General features: G+C 32.4%; 3 protein-coding genes across 4 annotated transcripts; 2 read left to right on the forward strand and 1 right to left on the reverse strand.

Annotated features, from left to right (window-relative positions):
• The first annotated feature begins 438 nt into the window (after nucleotides 1-438).
• LOC140831039 (uncharacterized) lies at nucleotides 439-3,779 on the forward strand. The gene is made up of 6 exons (XM_073194733.1): nucleotides 439-631; nucleotides 2,149-2,199; nucleotides 2,264-2,306; nucleotides 2,629-2,669; nucleotides 3,322-3,381; nucleotides 3,630-3,779. The coding sequence occupies exons 1-6, from the start codon at nucleotides 566-568 to the stop codon at nucleotides 3,675-3,677; spliced, it is 309 nt and encodes a 102-aa protein (XP_073050834.1). The 5' UTR covers nucleotides 439-565; the 3' UTR covers nucleotides 3,678-3,779.
• Nucleotides 3,780-4,550: 771 nt separating this feature from the next.
• LOC140831038 (serine/threonine-protein phosphatase 7 long form homolog) lies at nucleotides 4,551-8,979 on the forward strand. Of its 2 annotated transcripts, none has more exons than XM_073194730.1 (8): nucleotides 4,551-4,676; nucleotides 4,765-4,792; nucleotides 6,493-7,252; nucleotides 7,327-7,448; nucleotides 7,527-7,614; nucleotides 7,699-8,139; nucleotides 8,241-8,525; nucleotides 8,608-8,979. In XM_073194730.1, exons 3-7 carry the CDS (start codon nucleotides 6,494-6,496, stop codon nucleotides 8,433-8,435), a joined length of 1,605 nt encoding a protein of 534 aa, XP_073050831.1. In that variant the 5' UTR covers nucleotides 4,551-4,676; nucleotides 4,765-4,792; nucleotide 6,493; the 3' UTR covers nucleotides 8,436-8,525; nucleotides 8,608-8,979. The 2 variants fall into 2 exon arrangements, with proteins under 2 accessions (XP_073050831.1, XP_073050833.1); XM_073194732.1 differs by having other exon boundaries at nucleotides 4,596-4,653.
• Nucleotides 8,980-9,384: 405 nt separating this feature from the next.
• Nucleotides 9,385-10,488, reverse strand: LOC140830254 (uncharacterized). Its single transcript, XM_073193537.1, has one exon. The coding sequence runs from the start codon at nucleotides 10,486-10,488 to the stop codon at nucleotides 9,385-9,387; it is 1,104 nt and encodes a 367-aa protein (XP_073049638.1).
• Between the last annotated feature and the right edge of the window lie 2,985 nt (nucleotides 10,489-13,473).

Genomic DNA, 13,473 nt, shown 5'->3' on the forward strand with positions numbered 1-13,473 from the left:
TTAAAAAACACACATAACAATAAAGTTAAACGTCGATTTTTAGTAATTACAATCACAACAATATCAGTTAATGGTCAATATATGTGTTGTTCTTTAAACCATATGTGTCATTTGTGTTTGTCGTGATTTATATTTTATGTTTATATTATGAATGTTGTATCTTATCGTTTATGTTTGTCGTGTTAAAAAAATTTAATTATTTTAAATAAATTGAGTTTAATACATGTTTTATTGATTATATTTATCAAATTAATTAAGTTCGGTTATATAATATATTATGTAATTACATAATGATATGTGTGTTTTTGGAAATGAGAAAAAAGAAATGAAGTATTTTGTAATATTTTTAGAGGATTATGAGTTGGAGAATATTTTAAAAAATAAGGATCACGGTCTTTATTTCAGGGAATAAAAGATGAAAAAGGGAGGATATATGTTGGAAATGACAAAAAACTTGTAGCACTAGCAGAAGAGAGACGGCAGTTGAGCGTGAATCTATCTATTTTTCGTTTGCCACTAAATTCTCTCATTGGGGAGCTTGGGGTGCAACTGCAGCAGGAAGCCCATGGATGAGTTTGAATTCCGCCATCTCCTTGAGAATTTCCCGGTTGTCCGATCTCGCGATTATCATGTAAGTAATTGCCTCAGTTGTATCCTCGACCTTGTGTATTCGAATTGTATTTATGTCATAGATTGAATTTACTGCTATTTGGATGTTTCCGGATGCAAAGGGAGTCATTTAGGGTTTAATTGGTCTCGCTCGGGCGTGGGTCGACACAGTAGATTCAACTACATTGCGACTCTACTGTATTGAGAGAGGGAGCTTACCATTTTGGGGAAATTATATATGGGACTTGATTTTGTTTTTTATGATCAAGAAGAATTTTCAAACTTAATGTAAAACGTGTAGCCAAGAGGCTAATTTTTTTGGTAACGTACGCTCTTCATATTTTCATTATATCACTTTAGTTTTTGTTGTTCTTTATATTCTTCACTTGAAGACACAAAGAGAATTCTCTTGGTAGTTTATTGACAAAAGCACAAAGATTGGTTCCTGATAAATACTGGCCTTTTTTGTTTTAATCGGTTTTATGTTTTCAAATGTGTTATATCACTTTTCTTCATCTCTAACTTTTATGCGGTTCTTATGTGGAGGAAGTGGCTCTTGGTACTTTTACTTGTTTAACACACTCATCAATATTTATGTCATCATTTGTTTAGTTGGGGATTAAACTTTAAATTAGTTTCATTGCCCCCTCCCATTTGGTTACTTGGTTCCTCATTTTTTATGTTACACTTTGTCATGGTATAAAACACTAGATGCTTGTTGTTTCTGTATCTGAGTGGGGTCTCAAACGCATATCCACTCTTAAAAAGTTTTCAAACTTTAAACCTGGGGATAGCTATGCACCAGGTCTTCAAACTCGGCCTGGAATATCGGTGGAACCACTTCTCCGAAAAAGTCGAACTCATGGGAGTGGGCAATATCAATAGTTTTATATTTTAACACGCTCAAGACATGTAAGCTGGAAATTGAGAAATATCAGGCCGCGGGATGCAATGAATTCCTATAAATCAAGACCTAAGGCTAAGACCAACTAAAGAATATGTGGGTTTTCGCACTGTAGGGATCTTAAACCTCTGACCTCCTAACTATGACACCTTAATAAAATTGCTTGTCCCAAAAGTTCGATTTCATTTTAGGTCGTATAATAAATCATTTTATACTTTTTGCTGGAGAAAGGCACAAATAATGTTTCCTGAATAATTAATCATAGTGAAGTGTTAGCTAGATTGACCGAGATGGTTTCTTTGGGTAATAAATACGAATAGTGTTTTGGCCTGTTCTCCCATGATATTCACAGAATTACTGAATTGAATGCCTTGGTTATAAGCGCATGCAATACTGTCCAGCATCTGATGCATTGCGTAATTACCCTATCCTTTATGTATGTTGCTCTTGAGAAACGTATTTTTGATGACCCTTACCCAACAATTTTGCAAGTGTTGAACTATGGGCTCTTCCAATTTTTATCAAGCTGATTTATCCTTCACTTTGAGTTGTATGACTTGTGATGTGCCAATAAGAAACTATGTTAATAATATCTTTGGGATTGTTGATGTTTATCATTCAAAGTTGTGTTACAGGCAGACTTGGATTCTTCAAGACAATTAACTCGGTCATCAGAATCTGAGGAGGTGCAACTCTCAATTCTATCATGTTTTCCAGCTTCTGCTTTCTAATGTTATTGTATGCCTTCAGGTAAACGAGCACCAAGATGCTGGGACTTCCAAAAGTACGAGAGGTACAGAGTTAAATGAGACTGCCAACCATTGTATGTTAATCAGCCACTGCATGACATGCTTTTTGTAGTTTACAATCTGTTTTTGTGTTTGATGTATTCAGTTTAAGGTATTCAATCAAAACGCACAGATTTTTTAGCCAGTCTGATGTTGTGCTTTTTCGGGATCCTTTAAATTTGTATATCCTATCATATATTCTCGAGATATTATGCGTTTATACATGCGGTCCCTTAAACTTTTAAAGACGACGAAATTGTCAAATAAGTTTAGTAAGTAAGCTCTCTGTTTAGCTTAGTGATGTTTTACACTGTCGTGCAAGGACAGAGGTTTTTTGGGGGAAACTGATGTTGGCTGCTGAGCAGAAGGTATGCTTTCGAAAATTGACCTTGATATTAAATTCTGCAGTCTTAGTAGTTTTGAACTACAATAGATTAACTTTTCCATGTCTATGCTGCATTTTTTTTCAGTTTCATAGTTCCAACTTTCTAATCTGCTCTGAAGTGCTTGAAATTGCTGATTTGCTTTCTATCATTGTGGCTCTCATGCTCACCGTTCTCTGTAGCACCTCTATGATATCTACATGATCTCTTCATGCTCCGTCAAGGGAGACATTTGAGCTTGGAATTTAGTTAAATCTGATTTCTTGGAGAAGTCCCAGTCCATCGGATCATTATCATTACCTTTGTTCTCTTCTAAAAATTAAAATACAGAAATTTGATTGGATGAGTCATGAATTAAGCACAGAACATCGTGATGATGACAAACGTTAAATAAACTTGGCTTGCCAACAATTAGACAAAATGATTGATCATGCCTATTAATCAAAGACCTCTCTGATTGGATGAGTCATGAATTAAGCACAGAACATCGTGATGATGACAAACGTTAAATAAACTTGGCTTGCCAACAATTAGACAAAATGATCGATCATGCCTATTAATCAAAGACCTCTCTATGGCATGCCAACAAACTGACAAAGCCATTGACCTTGGTTGGTTTGGTGTTTGTTGTTTTTAGGTGGGAGCAGCAGAAGCGGAGAGATTCTGTAAGGCATTTCAACAAGTGTACGAGAAACTTGTAAGTATAGCATTTCAGATCTTCTTTTATCACTTCTTTGGCTGCTTGATGTTTGTTAGGTGTATCATGATGTAAAAGACTTTTCAAGACATCCTAAATACCCTCTTAGATATATAATGATGATTCGGTCAGTGTAGCATGAGATAAAACACCAAGCGGATCTGAAAAATGACTCCTGGAAAATAGCCAACCATCTTGCATAACTAAATAAATAATTATCGGGTTACCTTTTCGTAATCATTTCCAAGGTCTATCAACTGCCGTTGGATGCTGCTAGGAAGTTTATAAACTCCTGAGGATTTGTTGAATCTTGGCTGCCAGCCATTTCCCAGGTCTATCAACTACCGTTGGATACTTACTAGTTAGTTTTGATGGAACTACAAACTTTATTTTCCTATCTATACTAAAATTTGGATACTTACTAGTTAGTTTTGATGGAACTACAAACTTTATTTTCCTATCTATACTAAAATTTGATGCCTTAGACTTGGGGTTAATTCGCCTTACGTTATTCGTTTTACGTTAATCAGTTGGTGGATTAAATTTTATGTCAATTTTGAGTTTAAGACGGTAAAAAAAAAGTCAAGGGTTCTGCATTCAAATTTTGAGGTGCTAATTTATGTGAAATTAATTCAGTACTTAGATAATTAAATGCATATAAATCTAATATATTATAATGAATAATATTTCAACTTTCAACTATCCTATTCATTTAATATTGCTTCAACATTTATTATCAGTAAACTTATAAAATTTTGAGGTGTTCGTGAAAATTTAAATAATGAATATCAATAATAAATAAATAAATAAAACAAATTGCACTGACAAAAAAAACGACATATATTTTTTTCACCGTTTACAGCATATTCGTTAATACTTTTAAAAAATAAAGTAAAAAAAAAATATATCACAAAGTAAGGTGTCACGCCTCTTGAAGAGGCGTGACTGAGAAAATGTTTTTTTTAAAAGATGGCGTGATTTGTCTATTTTTTTTTTAAAATAAAATTTACGTCACGACACGCCTCGTGATTTGCGGAATAATTTTTTTAAAAAAAGTAAGTCACGCGAATAGACGTGACTTGCTTTTATGAAAAAGACAATTCATCTTTAATTATTGCAGAGGCTTTAACTATTTCAGAGTGCACGTGATTCAGCACATACATTGCTGCAACATAACTTTAAAATTCATTATAATATTATAAATTTTGTTCTATAAGTTGAATACTTGTTTGTTCTCTCATTTCATTCACTCCTCTTCTCGTATTTTTCTTCGTAAGTTCTCATATTTTTCATCGGTAAGTTTAAGTTATCGTAAATCTTTGAATTTCTTTTTTCACTCTTGTCATATATTTATTAATTTGTCTTTTTTTTTTGTTTTTGCAGGTTCATTTTAGTTCCAAGTTATATTAAGGTATGTATACTTACATAAATTATTATTTTAAATCTTAAATATATAAATGTAATTCTTATTTATGTTAGACTAATTTTGTAGTGTTATTTAATATTTTTTTCAATTTTAATAATTTTGTGATTTTTTAGTCAGAGGTAACTTCTCTTGTTAATTTTTTGATAATTTGGACACTTTAATTACAAATTTGCATTATCGTAACAAAAATAAAAATTAGCATTATAGTTTTTATTTTTTTAAAAAAAAAGGGAAGTCAAGAGGCGTGACTTCCCTTATCAATTTTTTTATTTGTTAAAAAAAAAAAAAAAAAGGAAGTCACGCCTACAGGGTAGGCGTGACTTCTCTTGTAAAAAAAAAGGTTTTTCTTATTATTTTTTTAATTTTTTGATAATTTGGACACTTTAATTACACATTTCATTACCGTAACAAAAATAAAAATTAGCATTATAGTTTTTTTTTTTATAAAAAAAGGGAAGTCACGCCTTCCAAACTTCCCTTATCAATTTTTTTATTTGTTAAAAAAAAAAAAGGAAAATCACGCCTACTCGCCTACTTCTCTTGTTAAAAAAAAAGGTTTTTCTTATTATTTTTGTTAATTTGGACACTTTAATTACTAATTTGCATTATCGTAACAAAAATAAAAATTAGCATTATTGTTTTTTTTAAAAAAAAAAAGGGAAGTCACACCTTCCAAGTAGGCGTGACTTCTCTTAAAAAAAAGGTTTTTCTTATTATTTTATAATTTACACACTTGCACTAAAAAAACGTTAAAAAAAATCACACTTTCCTTGTTTATTTTCTATGATAAAAAAACGTTAAAAAAAATTAATTGATTATTTAAAAAAAATAAGTTTGTAACGTCGATCGATACAAGGTGGTCAAAGACTGCAAATGTGTTGATTTGTAATTGGATGATACAACGTCGTAAAAGGCTGCAAATTTATTTATTGATAATGAGATGATAGTGAGTAAAATCATATGCTTTATCTGTTTTGGAAGCACACGTGACTTGATTACTTTTTAAAAAAAAAATAATTTGTGATGTTATTGAGCAACTACGGTAAAGAATGACTTGCAGTTTTATTAATTATTGACATATACTTGTTTGGATTTTTTTTAAAAAATTTACAAAAAAAACATTAAAAATTTTGAATTGTAATTTGTGTGTTAGTTATATGAATTTTTTAATTATTTTTTTAAAAATAGATTATTTTTAACTATTGATATATGTTTGATTATAAATTATTTTTAACTTAAATAATTATTTTTTAAAAAATACGTTATCCGGTAATTACGAACCACGATAATGTTATATGTTTATTTTGTTGGTCATTGTTAATTTTTTTAATATTTTATAATCATATGTTAGGATAAAACTAATTTTAAATATAATATGTTTTGTATTTATATTTGTGTGAACTTCTTTTTCTTAAAAAACCGTGATTTTTGTATTTTTATATTCTTAGAATACATTTTGCAATCGTTATATTTAAATTTTTTTATTAAAATAAATTCGTATTTTTAAAACTCGTAGATTGTAAAAATATTATTTTTAGTGTAATTATTATTTTTGACTTGTAGTTAATGTTTTATTTTATATTTTTTTTGATAATTGATGTTGTATTTGTTTTGTTTATACAATATTGTGATAGCTAATAATAATAATAATAATAATAATATATTCTTCTTATTATTGATTGTAGGATGTCGTTACATGCTGGACATGTTGATCCTACTGTTTTTTATCAGCAACAAACGCATATATCTAATTTTATTACGCCTAACAACTTGGATAACACCCTAAGAGTGCGTCGATCAGATAATTTAATTTGGGAATTGTGGAAAAGTGGTATACTACACGATCGTGTCCGATCATGTCTAAACGAAATGGGCTTTTACGGCATCCTCTTATGTGGTGATTATGTGTATGATAATCATTTAATAACCGTTCTTGTGGAACGGTGGCGTCGAGAAACTCATACTTTCCACCTGCGAGTTGGCGAGGCCACAATCACGCTACAAGATGTCGCGTTGATTTGGGGGCTGAATGTTGATGGTGATCCTATCATCGGGACTGATGTATCTTGCAAGTTTACTGTATGGCAGGTTTACTGTTATGATTGGTTAGGTTTTATGCCACTTCAGGCAGACTTCAGAGCCAATAGTTTAAAGTTGACTACTCTATACTTACACTGTACACAAACAGTAATTGATGAAAACAGTACAGACATAGAAGTGACACAATACTCCCGATGTGTTGCGCTGTTGGTTATCGGTGGTTGTATGTTGCCTGATTCTGAAGGTTGTGCGGTCAAACTGTTGTACTTGCATTTTCTGCAAGATATACATAAGGTTCGTAGTTATAGTTGGGCAAGTGCTGTACTTGCATATTTATATCATGAATTATGTTCTGCCTCTGGGTCAGGGAAACAAGAAATCGCAGGTCCTTTATACATATTGCAGGTATATTTATTCCAATTTTTATTTCAATGTATACTATTTTTTATACACATTTATTAAAGTCAATTGTTTTGTAGATTTGGGCATGGTCAAGAATGATTCCTCTATGTCCTGACCGCTTAGGATACAACCTCATCGCTCGTCCTGAAAATGAAAACAACGGTGATAACATTCTTCCAATTCCACCATACGGAGCAAGGTAATAAATGCAATATATGATATAAAATTGATAACGTCATCTTCATTTTATAGTATTACGAATTTAATGTGAATACAGATGGAAAAATGTATTCACGTGGACACATACACCTACACATTCTGTGCGAATCATTCGTGATGTACTTGACAAGATGGGAGATTGTCAGGTGTTTACATTTCATTAAATATAAATTTCGTATATGTCATATATTATCGATGGGGTACATGATTCTTTTTTTTTATATTTATAGTTCAAATGGCTTGTTTACGACCTCGAAGCTGTGGATGTTTTGTCATTGCCCTTGGAATGTAGACATCCCACTCTCTGGCGAAGTGCGTGCCCATTGATATGTTTTCACATTGTGGAGATGCATCGCCCAAATCGAGTTCTTCGGCAATTTGGAATGTCACAAAACATTCCAATATCAGCACTTGATGGAGATCATTTACATGAATGCTCGAGACGAGGACGCAAAAATTACGATTGGGTCAAACATCATAGATTGATGGTGGATGCGTGGGGAAATCGTCATAATCTGATTGTTGAGAGTGATTTGGTTGAAAATTATAGCATGAGATATGATTATGAGACATGGTATGACTCTATAACTCGACGTTTCATATCTCCTATAGAGCCTCAACAAATCGATTACGGTTATCAGCCCGAAGATGCATATTTCAGACGTATTGTGGTAAGTGCTTGTTAAACAATTTATTTTCAACACTTTGCATTTTTCTATTACAATTTATTATGCATGTGCTTGATAAGTTTTTTATTTTTATTTTATAATAGAGAGATGAGACATCAAATTTGAAGAATTTGTTTGGAGGACTCTCTATTGATGATCAACCACGTGAAGCATTAGCTGAAGTTGTTAAAAAAACTATCCAGACCTGTGATTTACTGTATGAAATGTCCTTCAGAACACTCGAGCAACAACATCATCATGCTAGGTCTTCAAACAGAAGGCAAGAGATGATGATGTAGCCGATGAACCATCATTCTCGACCCCTGAGTGGCGACAAAGCATGAGTACACAATCTCCGACGACTCATTCCTGGCCTCACAGCTCATATGGTACATGTTTTTATTATGTAACTACTTTGTTTAAATTAACATTCATAGTTCTTATTCAACAATATATTGATTTCACCTTCAGTGGATGATCCTTCGCATGGTACGACTACACAGTTGCCCGTAGCTCTTGGTTGGGCTTCCACTTCACATGGTACATGGAACATTGATATGAACGAGTCTGCCAACATGGATGATCATCCTCAATCACCAAGTCAGGTTCCCCTGAACATTGATATGAACGAGTCTGCCAACGTTCGAGTCAATGTTAATGAAGAAGAAGATGTAGAAGAAGAAGTTGAAGCCCCACAGTTGGTGCGTAAAAGTTAACGAATCCCAAATCCACGTGATTTTGGGACTGGACATCGCTTGGGTAGGAAGAAAAAATAAAATATTTAAATGTATAAGTTATGTATTTTGAATATAAGTAAATCTATTTGTTTTGAGTTTTAGATAATTTTTTTTTCTAACGGCATTAGATTGTGTTGCTATAATAAATAAGATACGTAGGTTTTAAATATGATATGATAAATATATATTTGTTGATACACAATCTATAATTAGGGCCGATTGATGATGTTGTAAAATAAAATACATAACGAGATGACTTTACACAACATATAACATATAGACACCTAAATTAAAACAACATATGACATACTATCCAATTTAAACAAACAAAATGTTCGATTAACATATAAGAATTAGCAAGATACAAGGAAAAACATAAAATTACAATTGTAACACATTGAATTTCATAGTGTTCCTTCAAACCTGCACCCAATCAACACGTAAACAATTAAATAGCAGATTAATTTTCATTATGAATGAAATATAAAATTAAAAGATAAAAAAATTACCTTTACATGTTCTGATTACGACGTTGTTGTGTTGAGATTTCTCGCTGGATGCATTGCCTTTCTCGTGTGGAAGGCCGGTCCATCTCATTTCTGATTCTTGTAGTTCGGTCTCTCCCTTTTCTTCTTCTTTCACGCCTATTCGGATTGTGACACAATTCGAATGTTGGTTCATCCCAATATTCCTCATCAGCAATTGGACGAAATCTTCCCTCGTACGTGTCTATGTATTCACTCATCTCAAACCAACGTTGTACAAATTGTGTAGGATCTAATCCATACCATTTGGCGGTACATATTGCATGTGAACACGGAATTCCAAAGATAGTCCATTTTCCGCATGAGCATTCATTAAGCCTGAGGGTCACAACCTGTACACGTTCACCCCGACCTTGTCGCCCTCCCGTAACAACAGGTTCCGATTGGTCTCTAATCTCGGTACGAACAACAGTGTGTTCACTAGATCTCGAAGACCATTTCTCGTACAGTCGAAAAGCATAATCAGGCCAAGGTTGATTGCTCTGAATCATACGTTGCCTTCGTGTGATACGATCAATGAAATAATGCACGCAACGATTGAATGTCAACTGAACTAACGCTGATACAGGAAGTCGACGAGCACCCTTCAGAACAGAATTAAGACACTCTGACAAGTTGCTCGTCATAACACCACGTCGCCACCCCCCATCGTGAGCAAGAGTCCATTTGTGTTTATCAATTTCAGAGAGATAAACAAAAGCTCTTGATTCGAGATTTTTAATTTCATCCATGATGGCATCAAATTTACGTATTTGATGTTGTGTGCCTGCTTTCCAACATAGATCTTTTAGGTGCACATTTTTGAAATGTGTATTGAAATTAGAACATACGTGTCTAAGACAAAAATGATGTACGCCACGTGGATGTCTAAAATCGGGTATCTCCTCAACAGCATTAATGATTCCACGATGTCTATTGGAGATAAGGCACAAACATGTTGATCCTCGAACCACATGCTTGCATAGAAGTTCCAAAAACCACTTCCAGGAGTCGTATGTTTCCTCATCGACTATGGCAAATGCTAAGGGTAAGATTTGGTTGTTTCCATCTAAACCCACAGCTATAAGCATCGTGTGCTTATACTTCGTGTATAAATGAGTACCATCAACACTAATTATTTTTCGACAATGTGCGAACCCATCTATACATGGTCGGAAGGCCCAAAACACGTAGTTTAAAACCTTCAATTGAGAATTGTATCTCGGTAAATGGTTCTACTCTACAATAGTGCCTGGATTGTACTTCACAAGGGCACCCATGTACCTTGGAAAAAGACGTACTGAACTCTCCCATGTACCATATACATTTTCCACCGCCCGCTTTAAACTGTACCATGCCTTACCATATGAGATTTGATAATTATATCGATATTTCACAAGCTGGATAACATATTTAATCTCAAACGAAGGATCACACCGAACAATACCGACAAGTGTTTTTGCAATCATATTTTTGTCCAAGTTATGTTGGTCTAACCCCACCTGGCTAGACATACATGTAAGTGGACCACCATATGTCGTGATCTTGAAATACCCCAATTTTGATTTTAACGATGCACGAAGACCCCACCTACAGTTGATATTTGAATGTTTATTTTTACAACTAACTTTCCACAAAGTCTTTGTACTCTCCACAACTTGATACTCACGTCGAGCAATTCTAACTGAAAAGTCCTTAACTGCTGCTATCAAATGCTTTTTATCTTTAAAAACCATGTTCGTGCAAAGTTCTCCTCTATCTGCGTTGTAATAACTCAAATTCGATGCAGATGGAATTCTAACAGAATCAGGGCATTGCTCATCATATATTGTACTAAAGAATTGAGGTATGTCATATAAAGATTGACAGACAGGCGGGATAGAAAAGGGTAATGCATTGGGTCGGTGTTCAAGATTTGAAAGGACTTCAAAAGGATATGCATGCATATGATCACCGGTGTCAGTTTGAGATGGACCAATATCAGCAAATGTGGCATTTTCTTCTTCATGCTCATCTTCATCTGTTTCACTTGCAGTTGTATCAGGTTCAGTAAATATTTAGGTGGCGTGAAGTTGAACATCTATTGACAACTCATGTGATCTTTGTTCATCAGGTACGACAGGTGTCAATACATGACTCGATCCACTACGATGCACACTCGGTGAACAATCGAAACCTGCATGATTTGCGTCAACCGAGTACCATCCTCTTGCACCAGAATCCCATCCTCGTGTGGAAATAGGCCAGTTAACATTTTCTTCTACGGTGCCAGTAATATACTGATCCCATCCCCCAGTCCAATCATCCGAATTAAATCGATTTTCATCTATTGGTTCGAAAAAAACATTAGCGGAAGTATCGGCTTCATCATTAAATCCCATCGAATTGAACCCTTCAGTTATACATGGAATGTATGATTCAGGAACCTCAACATGTACATTATGCTCGATGAAATACTTTTCGATAGACAATTCAATACATCGCATTTCGTTAGAAGAATCCAGCATAAACTGTAAATTGTTGTCATCATTGATGTCAAGATGCACTTCTACGCAATGTGACTTATCCATGTAGGAATATTTTGTTGACAATTTTAAATTAAATTTTGAACTTTCAATATTTGTCAGACGGTATACTATTTCTTTCAACTCATGCAAATTAATAGATCTTGGTATTCGTGTTGCTCTCAATGCAGTGGTACTATATTTTACGGTGTGATGTCCTATAATAACATTACCACCTACGAATAAAAGTACCGACATACTGTCCATTCCTATAAAAAAAAATTCAATAGGTCACACAAAATAAAAAGGTGATAATAATTTTTTTAAAATTTCAATTGAATAGTAAAATCATTTTAATGTACACTTTTTTCATAACCATTTTTTATAATAATAATATTTATATTAATTCAGTACAATAATTAAATGGTCGTCTTAAATACGAATAAAATTAACAATTAAATCATAATACTTATTTTTATTTAATAAAATAAGAACAAAAAAATATTTATAATAATAGATTTTTTATTACTTTTGTAAAAAATATCAACGGTAATACTTAATTTTTTTTTATAGCATGCCTAAATAAAACAACAACAATAATAATTACATAAAAAAAAACTTGTTACTCTAAAATAAAAAAATCTTAAATTTTATTTGTATTTTACAAGTTAATAATAATACAAATATAATAAAATAATAAGTTTTCACGATATGTTTATGAAATAAATTAATAATAAAATAAAATAATTACCCAAATTATTTTGTGTACAATACGTTAAGACAAATTATAATATTTATAAGAAAAAAATTTATGTAACTTGGATAAAATAAATTAACTGTAATACTTAAACCTAAATAAAACTACAACATCAACACTAATTATAAATATAAGTATTATTATTATTATTTACTAAAAAAACTTTATTTAGTATTGTAAATTACAAAAATTATATTTCTTAGTTATATTCAATAATGCTACAAATAATAATTTTTATAATAATAAGTTTTAATACTACACATTGTCAAATAAAATAGTAAAAAATGAAATTAATTGTAATATTTATTTGTATGTAAGCAGTTAAGAAGAAAATTAACAATAATCAAAACTTTACCTCAAAAAATAATCATAAATAAAGAATTTAACAATTTCGATCAAACTACAAAATTTAATTTGGAGTCTAAGTATTTTACCTCGTATGTGGAAGAAGAAACTGATATTGAGTACCTTCAACAATTAAATATATTCAACACTCGGCCGAAACAATTTGAAGAACGCTTCAAAAATTTTCAGACCAACGAAGAATGATAGTAACAAATATTCTCAATACGTTCATCGATTTTTTAAGCAAATTTTACATATTCGGTCAAAAACACGCCATTTAACATGGCGTGTTAAATGATTTCAACCTATACATCTCATCATTCTGTGATCACAAATTATTTTGAGTTGCTCGTCAGATCCCATCACTCTGCCACCACAATTATAATTATTAATTAAAAAAAACACCATCTCAAGTCACACCATCCAAGATGGCGTGACTAAAAAATAAAAAAGGTGGATAAAAAAACAAG

The sequence above is a fragment of the Primulina eburnea genome, chromosome 4 (assembly GCF_022965805.1).
Source record: "Primulina eburnea isolate SZY01 chromosome 4, ASM2296580v1, whole genome shotgun sequence".
In the NCBI taxonomy this organism is placed as follows: domain Eukaryota; kingdom Viridiplantae; phylum Streptophyta; class Magnoliopsida; order Lamiales; family Gesneriaceae; genus Primulina; species Primulina eburnea.

What these genes read in the sequence shown, in the direction of transcription:
- LOC140831039 (XM_073194733.1), top strand. Translation starts at nt 566, where the DNA reads ATGGATGAGTTTGAATTCCGCCATCTCCTTGAGAATTTCCCGGTTGTC. An exon ending in TCCGATCTCGCGATTATCAT is followed by an intron (nt 632 to 2,148) that starts GTAAGTAATTGC and finishes GTTGTGTTACAG; the next exon opens with GCAGACTTGGATTCTTCAAG. An exon ending in GACTTCCAAAAGTACGAGAG is followed by an intron (nt 2,307 to 2,628) that starts GTACAGAGTTAA and finishes GTGCAAGGACAG; the next exon opens with AGGTTTTTTGGGGGAAACTG.
- LOC140831038 (XM_073194730.1), top strand. Translation starts at nt 6,494, where the DNA reads ATGTCGTTACATGCTGGACATGTTGATCCTACTGTTTTTTATCAGCAA. An exon ending in GTCCTTTATACATATTGCAG is followed by an intron (nt 7,253 to 7,326) that starts GTATATTTATTC and finishes ATTGTTTTGTAG; the next exon opens with ATTTGGGCATGGTCAAGAAT. An exon ending in ACAAGATGGGAGATTGTCAG is followed by an intron (nt 7,615 to 7,698) that starts GTGTTTACATTT and finishes TTATATTTATAG; the next exon opens with TTCAAATGGCTTGTTTACGA.
- LOC140830254 (XM_073193537.1), bottom strand. Translation starts at nt 10,488, where the DNA reads ATGCTTATAGCTGTGGGTTTAGATGGAAACAACCAAATCTTACCCTTA.